The sequence below is a fragment of the Hippocampus zosterae genome, chromosome 11, assembly GCF_025434085.1.
Source record: "Hippocampus zosterae strain Florida chromosome 11, ASM2543408v3, whole genome shotgun sequence".
Taxonomy (NCBI): domain Eukaryota; kingdom Metazoa; phylum Chordata; class Actinopteri; order Syngnathiformes; family Syngnathidae; genus Hippocampus; species Hippocampus zosterae.
This window is the reverse complement of record NC_067461.1, coordinates 10,288,974-10,297,683: the sequence shown is the minus strand read 5'-3', so window position 1 is coordinate 10,297,683 and position 8,710 is coordinate 10,288,974. Positions and strand designations below refer to the sequence as shown.

At 41.0% G+C, this 8,710-nt stretch overlaps 1 protein-coding gene and 1 long non-coding RNA gene across 2 annotated transcripts; one reads left to right on the top strand and one right to left on the bottom strand.

Annotated features, from left to right (window-relative positions):
- The first annotated feature begins 2,335 nt into the window (after positions 1 to 2,335).
- Positions 2,336 to 8,226, top strand: cxcl12a (chemokine (C-X-C motif) ligand 12a (stromal cell-derived factor 1)). The gene is made up of 4 exons (XM_052079557.1): positions 2,336 to 2,503; positions 5,092 to 5,209; positions 5,874 to 5,957; positions 7,540 to 8,226. The coding sequence occupies exons 1-4, from the start codon at positions 2,437 to 2,439 to the stop codon at positions 7,565 to 7,567; spliced, it is 297 nt and encodes a 98-aa protein (XP_051935517.1). The 5' UTR covers positions 2,336 to 2,436; the 3' UTR covers positions 7,568 to 8,226.
- On the bottom strand, positions 2,948 to 3,736 carry LOC127609962 (uncharacterized). Its single transcript, XR_007964707.1, has 3 exons — positions 3,616 to 3,736; positions 3,170 to 3,252; positions 2,948 to 3,124 (listed from the first exon to the last, which is right to left on the bottom strand). It is a non-coding gene; the product is annotated as an uncharacterized LOC127609962 (long non-coding RNA).
- Positions 8,227 to 8,710: the final 484 nt, after the last annotated feature.

The window sequence follows — 8,710 nt, the reverse complement described above, 5'->3', positions numbered from 1 at the left end:
CTTTTTTTAATTGTACGTTTTCCAATTTAGTGCTTCAATATTTTGGAAGACTAAAAAAAGACTTGGCGGCTTGCATGCACAGATGCTCAAATTACTGTTACAAAACTCCACAAGCGTCCACATGGAAGTAAAAAAAAAGTTTACTTGCACAGACTCTACCTCCATTGATTGAAATGAGGATAAGCTCCACATTCCCCGCTGGTCGTGATCAGCAAATATTTTGCCTATTTGTGTGCTTTTTTTTTTTTTTGTTTAAACTTAGAGTGGATGTTGCGTTGACTGAGAATATCCCATATGTGTCACGGTCCGTATTTGACAGCAGGGGGCAGGTGTTCTCGCTTGCCGCCTGCACGCCTGCCACCCATTTATTGGTGATTGCACCTGCTATATTTAGGTATTCCACGCCGTGCCATTGCTATTGCCCATTCCTTCTCAGTTAAACACTGCCTTAAAGACTATTGATAATTGTTGCGTTCCTAGACACACTCTCGTGTGTAATTATAGTATTTTGTAGTGATGGGTCTATGAGGCCTCATGAGGCGTGTCGACACAATGACACACTGTGTTGATACTATTTTGCCTAAACTTTCTCCTTGCCGTTTTTTCGCAAGCATTTTCTGTTGCCTCGTTATAATTATTTCCCGGTTCTCTTTTTGGCCAGCGTTTTCTGTTATCCGTTTAGACGGAGGGTTTTGTATTGTAATAAATATCATTTTCATGACGAAGTTACTTTCTGTGTCTGCTATTTCGGTGATCCACTTATCCCCAGTTTCTTGCGCACGAAGCGATTACTCTGTCGCTTCGAGCTCAACGTGACAATATGTACGTCTACCCCCGCACTCTCATTGGCCTGTATCCAGCCCAAATCAGATTTTTATGCACAAATTCTGATCTGAAGATATCCGATTCCATGTGATTTGTTTCTATTGAGCGATGCGGTGGAAATGCAGCCTTAGATTGACACGAACATGCAGAGAACAACACTGACATTTCAAACCGACATGTCTGTGGCTATGTGTGGTGTGTTTGAGTTTTGGCAGCAACGGGCTCCTCACTGTGAAACTAACTCAAAAGCCAAATCGCATTTTTATTTTGACCCCAGATCTCTCCATTAGGAATAAACTTGACACACACATTTTATTAAGGGAATACACAAGCCCACATGTATACACTGCAGTGTTTGCTCTGAAGATGAAAGTCAAATGTCTGGAAACAGACCTCACATCTGCAACCTGTTAAACACTAATGATACTGGCAGCAGCAACATACAGGCACACACACACGCACACACTTCTCCATCTGAAGTGTACAGCAGGCTGTGTTGAAGAAATTGTTTAGAGATTCCCTCTAACAGAGAGTAGCAGTGCTCCTTTACGCATACAATCTGGGGGTTCTTGTTTGCATTGCAGCACGGGTGTTTTTTTTCATCCCGCTTGTCTATTTTTTGAGACAGTTGCTCAATGTAACCGAAAACCTCACCTTCATGTGAATCGGCTCCAGTTACGCGCTTAACTTGAAATGAATTTGGCCTAATGAAGACCCCGAGACAAGACAAACTATGACTAAAACAAACTTGCGCATCAAAATGTCTCCTACTTTTTCTCAACATACATGTTGGAAATAAACATGCTGCGTTCAAGTTTCAGCCCATAAACAGTTTGCTTTGTATTAAGCAGAATATACATCAGTGTTGATTACGTTTGTCTTGCATTTATGACTATTGTCATACAATTATTACTTTTTTTTTTTTAGCTTTTTCCCCTCAATAAATGACGGTTTTACATCTTCTCCTTTAGTATTTCAAAATTTTCTCAGAAAAATAAGTTTCTTACATATTTGTTCCACAGTAATTACTTTTTGCACGGTGTTGAGGCCAGCCATGCACTGAGCCTAGATTCGTACAATCCTCCACCTCGAAGGAGACGCGCCGACCATCGCGCCGTTACGAGTCGCGCAGTTTGTCAGTTACGTGTGGAAGTATTTCTCTTGGTTTTTAGCCATACCGGAAACGCCAATATCTGCTAACAAAATAAAACTAAATAAACAGAAACAATTGCCTTGCCTACAACCCTGTCTGTTGTTGTCATATACATCTGTCATAAAATTTTGTTTTTAATTTTCTCACCAAAATGGCTTCCACCGGTAATTAACGCCTTGAGTGTCTTGAAATAAAGTTTATTTTGACGTCTTCACCGGAAATGCTATCTTTTCTCTGTCTCTCTCTGTCTGTCTCTCTCTCTCTCTCTCTCTCTCTCTCTCTCTCTCTCTCTCTCTCTCTCTCTCTCTCTCTCTCTCTCTCTCTCTCTCTCTCTCTCTCTCTCTGTCCGAGACTCGAGACTGAAGAGCAATTTAACCGCACGTAGCTGCCGCTTGGTCTACCACAACTCCTCTGGATTTACTCTGAGCAGAACCAAATACCTGTGACAGTAAGCCACTATGGACGTGAAGTTACTCGCAGTCGTGGCTGCACTCACACTGGTGGCACATGTGCCCCTTTCGCAAGGTACGAATACAATTTGGCACTGCTTGGGGTTCTTTAATTGCTCAAATATGTTATTATGTGCATTTTTTAAAGGTAATACGAAATGTTATAATATTTTCATTCAAATGTCAGTCATGTATCACTTCAGTAGAATTTCTGTAATTGTGCGCAATGTGATAACGTTTTCTGGCAAATTACCAAGAAAAGCAGTTGCAATTACAACACAAAATACATGAATGTAACATAGCCTTGCATTTGTTGATTTTAAAACATATTTGGCTTCCTTGAGTTAAGAAAAAAAGTTCAGTATTTATTTATTTTTAACATTTTTTGTCGTGCGTAAATCTCCAGGAGGTTCCGCGCGTATGTGGGTGGTTTTTGGCTGTGGAAAGCTCCCCGGCGCTATGCAGATCAACGTGTTTATTTGTTTTTCCACGTTTACGCTTTAATTAGTCCCAAATGAGGCAGCGTTAGAGGCACGACCTCAGCTAGTCTGCCTGGCGTCATCAGAAAATTGCGCGTTCTTTCACATGCAAATGTGGGACCAGGTGTAAAAAATAATTAGTATATGGGGCATTACACCCACAAGTACCCTCTGCAAATCTGTTTTTATCCCTACCGTGTCAGTTTTTTTCTTAAACACTTAGGTTTGGGTTTCCATTTTTGTCGTCATGAATCAACAGTGACCAGTTTACAAAAACCTGAGGTTTGAATTGTATCAGCATGAACATTCATTAGGGAACAACCGCCTCGGCTACCTGAAAAAAACTCTGCGTTTCCATTCATCCATTTTCCGAACCGCTTGATCCTCACTTGGGTCGCGGGGGGTGCTGGAGCCTATCCCAGCCGTCTTCAGGCAGTTGGCGGGGGACACCCTGAATCAGTTGCCAGCCAATCGGAGGGCACACAAAGACGAACAACCATCCACGCTCACACTCACACCTAGGGACAATTTAGAGCGTCCAATCAGCCTGCCATGCATGTTTTTGGAAACCGGAGCACCCGGAGAAAACCCACACAGGCCCAGGGAGAACATGCAAACTCCACACAGGGAGGCCGGAGCTGAAATCGAACCCGGTACCTCTACACTGTGAAGCCGATGTGCTAACCACTGGACTACCGGGCCGGCCAACTCTGTGTTTCTTTACATAACTACTTGTTATTACATTTGTGTGACTTGATATGAACACTTTATGGTCAATACCTTCAAAAGCATTTTATTGTTTCCAAAGATTGCATTTTTTATAGTTCATGTGGATCTAATGAATATGTTCAGCATTTGAATGATAGTCATCATATTGGATTCATGTTGTTTCAAAGGGCATCTGGAATCAGCTCCAGCTTGTGGGGAAGCAAAGATCCGTCGTATTTATCGTCTACTACCGCTGTTCACATTTGCCGTTTAGAAACATTCTTGCGATGTCAGCATGGACCAAAATAAATAATACCGTTGTTGCACATTTGCGTTCTCCTCAATGGATAGAGAGCACATATATGTGCTCTCTATCCACCCCACTGAGAATTTGCTTTATCCAAAGTCCTGCAATATTGATTGCATTATTGGAGCCATGTTTTTTTCTGAAAATTGGTCCTCGATGTATTTATTACATTTGTATTTGTTTTTATCCTGTTTTTAAAATTGATTTCTTGTTTACAAAGTACAATTAAATTTTTTATTTAACACCAAGTTAACATTTTTAAATTGATTTTCAACCTATTGGTTAAGTAATTATAATTATAGAGATTATATCTAGTCAAATTTGAACAATAAAAACGACTTATCTTGAATGAATTTTGAGTTATTGTTGAATAGTGATATGTACGGTATATTTTCCTTACTTGGTGCAGGCAGTTCTCACTCAATGACGGGGTGCGCGTGAAAGTGAATGCTTTTCTGTCTCTGTTTTTGCCCTATGCCTGACTGGAAACCAATCCTGGGCATCGTCCACCTTTTGCTTGAGGTGAACTGGAATATAATTCAGGAGAAGCCACAAAGAAAATACATTTATGGAGGGAAGGAAAATGAAGCATTTTGCATACGCACCATTTTTTTTACCTCATCAATGCATGGCCCATCTATCTAAAGTGCAAAGGTTTGCCCAGCCCTGATTTAGAGGTTGATACAACCATTATTAATCAACTTGTCAACCAGGTAAAATAATACACTCCACTTGTTCTGTGTATAGTTCATCAGTCTAGAGGGACATTCGATTTATTTTCTTTAAATTTAATTCAATTGTGTTATGGAATGCATGAGAAAATCCGGAAGATGTCCAGTGGGATACGCTGTGGTTATCCACTACCAGTCAGTTGCATTTGGTCTGATATTTAAAGTCTAATTGTATCAATTTCATGGGAAAGCCTTGCTTCACTCTTGTGGTCACATTGTGCTCCACTGTTTAAATCTGTCCATCCATTTTCCGATCCGCTTATCCTCACAAGGGTCGCAGGGGGTGCTGGAGCCTATCCCAGCTGTCTTCGGGCAGTCGGCGGGGGACAACCTGAACCGGTTGCCAGACAATCGCAGCTGTTTCATTTTATTATTATGTCTGTGGGAATATTGTATCTTTCAGCAGATATTCATAATTGTTCCTTTCTGTGCCCTTCAGCCAAGCCCATCAGTCTAATGGAGAGATGCTACTGTCGTTCAACAGTCAACAGCCTCCCTCGGGGATACATACGAGAGCTGCGCTTCATACATACGCCCAACTGCCCCTTCCAAGTCATGTGAGTGTTTTGTTTATTTATTTATGTGTTTATTTCTAGAGTGATCTATCGGTATTAAGAGGTTGTATACACCGCTCTTTAAAAGTTTGAAACGGGTTCCTCCTTGTCGGACATTTCTCACCATCAATCTTGAGAAGGTGACAGGGCGGAGAAAAGAGTTGGGCATGCATGTGTGTGCACACGCCCCTCTGTCACTCGCACTCTCACACATGGGCAGCCAAAGCCCACCGAGGCGTGCGGAAGGAAGCGTCAGTCAGTTGGAACGTGGGCGTGCAACTTTTGGTTTTCTAATGTGCTCAAAAATCAAAATCTTTGAAAATATTCACCCCACACCCCTAAGATAATCTTTTAGAGACACTCAAAAATCGTTGATTACGTTGATCGCAAGGGAAGGGAAGTGCTCAAGTTGGGCTTGATTGTTGTATGTACACCACTTCAGTGTGATCAAGTCTTGACCTATTCTGTAAATAACGACGGGTTGATGCTAAATTTAGGAGAATATCCTTTGCATGTGTTTGAACGTTCTGCATTTCAAAAAAGAGTTGAGTATTTACGGTGACGGGTCATTTTCCAAATAATGCATATATTTGAAGGGTGCTGTCGCGCTAAACTGACACTGTGGCGCTAATTCCCCTTTGTGGCCGTGTTCTTTTCTCATAAATAGTGCCAAGCTGAAAACAAACAAGGAGGTGTGTGTGAACCCTGAAATCCGATGGCTGCAGCAATACCTGAAGAATGCCATTAAGAGGTAAGTTACCCTCCACTCACGCTGTCAGCTTATGTCAAACTTGTCCGTCTGGTTGTGCCTTCCAATTCGCATTCGTCCACCATAGACATTCAAAGTAAGCAGGGCTGGGATGCAACAGAAGAAATGCGCATACAAATCTAGCGAATGGACCATTGTGAAGAGTAGCACCTCTTAACGGTCCTGCTTCTTGATGAACATGAAGTGAAAACATGCTCGTACTTAACAATTGTCACCCACAAACTGAATTTGATCACTTCAAGTCGCAGCTTTCGTTGCCTTGGCGCCTCGGGATAGAGTGATGAGCATAAGCGAGGAGTGTTCATAACAATTGTGAACTGTAAAATGCACACAAGTTCCTAGAAGGAGGACCACCTTGGTTATGTTTTTACTTCATCGCCGTGCTGACAAACTTAAATAGCCAATTAATGCTTGCATCTTTGTACGCTGCACATGCAGCGGGTGCATCACCGAAAAAAGTAACATCAACTTAAAATCTTCTGCGTCTGTGTGTCAGTCACATTAATGGCTGGGAGGGTCGAAGGCTACTTTGCCGTGCTGACCGTTGATGACTTTCTGCGCGCTGACTAACAGATGGACAAGACGGGGCGCAGTCAGACGGTCCGTCTGTCCGTCTCAATATAACTGCTTGAGCAGTTCAAGCTTGTGTGTGTTACCGGCGAGGTGTGACCGCTCGTCAGCATAACAACACCTCTCACATAGAGAGAAAGGCAGCGATCGTTTGCAATGGATCTGATGTCTCCAATTATGGTCCCACAGGAGACTTTACAAACTCTCTTGCAGTGGGGATTCTTACATGCACACAATAGATTGTAATGCTGCAGTTAACCCTTTCACCCGATAACATGAAACAATCCACTGTCGTAACCGCTGTGCCTAAAAGGGTTAAAGAAGACAATGATTTCCTCGATGCATCACTTTGACTAAGGCAAAGGTTTGGAAAAAGTATGATGCCACTGACCTAATTTTGTGTACAAGCCGCTTGCCACGTCTGTGTCAAGCAAATTCAGAAGTAAACTGTAAGTGCAACATGGTAAAAAGTCCATTTTGATGTGACGAGCAGAAATTGTGTTGAAAACTAGGTGCAATGGGCTCAAAGCAATCTGGTGAAATACAAAATGGAGCAAACTTCATAGTCACTCGGGTTAGCCAACCTGGACAAATAATATGGAAATTGGGGCGGTTTGGTGGAGAAAGGCCAGTTTTCGCTTAGAAAATAGTGAACGTATTATATCTTTAGGGTGTTTGGGTTTTTCCTGAAGTTAGAAAAAAAACTGTTATTGGGGAAAAAAAAGCTATAAACCCAGTCACAACGTTATACTCGCGCATTGAATATAAACAGTTTGTCTGAGATCTTTTTTATTCCCAATTATCAATACACACATACATTTTTTCAAAAAAATCTATGTTTCTTTAATTGAGACCATGATGTGGAACTGTACAGCATCATAGAGGAAGGTATATCTCGTAATGGAATGTAGATAAATAAGATGTCACCATGAATTCATTCATTCATTGCATTACGACAATGATTTTCATCTCTCCTTTCACTTTTGTCTTCCAGCATGAAAAAGTCCAAACAAGGTAACTAATGTTCCTGCTAAGATCCCCCTGAGCCATCATTGAGGAAATGGAGCACCATCACATACATATATTCTTGATATAAATACAGCATTTACTGTACATGTTCTGTCATCATCAAAATGCGGATATGAAGCACTTATCAGAGCTGTCCTGCAGCCGTTTTTTGCATGGAATCATTGCGTCATCATCACTGATTATTGTCATCGCCGCTTCGGTTACAGATATGTTATTTGTGCAAAGTGCAATTATATCTGTCTTTGTTCTCCTAACTATAATGTACAGTGTATACTTTTTTGTTATCGGACTTCAGCCGTTGCGCTCCAAAACGTAACCATAGGCGGTTTCACCAAAATGTACTCCATATTTCAGGTGAATTGGCGCCAAGGAATTTCTATATGTGCCACACAGACTGAGTACATTGTACAGGAGTCAAGTAAAAATCCCAATGATGAGGTTTTTGTGATGGTAGGAAGGACTCGAGCATTTCCTGAGCAACACTCTGGTTGCGATAATGTGACCCCCAACATGGCTGCTTTAGTTTTTAACTCACTGATACTAAGATGACATCTGGGGCCCTCATACAAGATGATTGGGAAAGAAACCGAATGGTTGCTTATACTATAAATGTGAAAACGATAAATAAATACAGACCCTCATTTAATATCAATTTCCCCCCAAAATGATAAACTTGATTTGGCTGGATTCTGCTAGAAACATGGCAGCGATCTCAACAATTTTTACAGAAAATGCAACATAAATCACATTAGTAGTTATGAAAATAGTTGAGGATAAGGTCTTATATTCGGCTGTCATGCAGATAAAAATGCACTTTATATATCTGAGCAACTTGTTTGTTTTTTTTAACTCACTCACCAACTCTTTCTTTTTTGTTTCCCAGTCTCTTTTTCTGTGTTTCTATTCCACTGTCTGTGTTCGTTTATAACAAATGAATTTGCTCACATGTAACCTTTTTTCCAAGATGGGAGATGCCAGCTAGTCGATCTTATCGGCATATCATATGTAAGATGAATGTGATATACTGCAAATGTTTTATTTTTGTACTCTTTAATGCATCTAAATGAAGGGAACTGTACTTTCTCAATTGAACCGCCCGGTCAACATTTAATTGTCAAAATTGTATGCAGTTATTA

Excerpts from the sequence above, each read along its gene's own strand:
- cxcl12a (XM_052079557.1), top strand. The coding sequence starts at position 2,437 with ATGGACGTGAAGTTACTCGCAGTCGTGGCTGCACTCACACTGGTGGCA. Across the intron at positions 5,210-5,873 it reads AACTGCCCCTTCCAAGTCAT|TGCCAAGCTGAAAACAAACA; the intron begins GTGAGTGTTTTG and ends TCTCATAAATAG. Across the intron at positions 5,958-7,539 it reads CTGAAGAATGCCATTAAGAG|CATGAAAAAGTCCAAACAAG; the intron begins GTAAGTTACCCT and ends TTTGTCTTCCAG.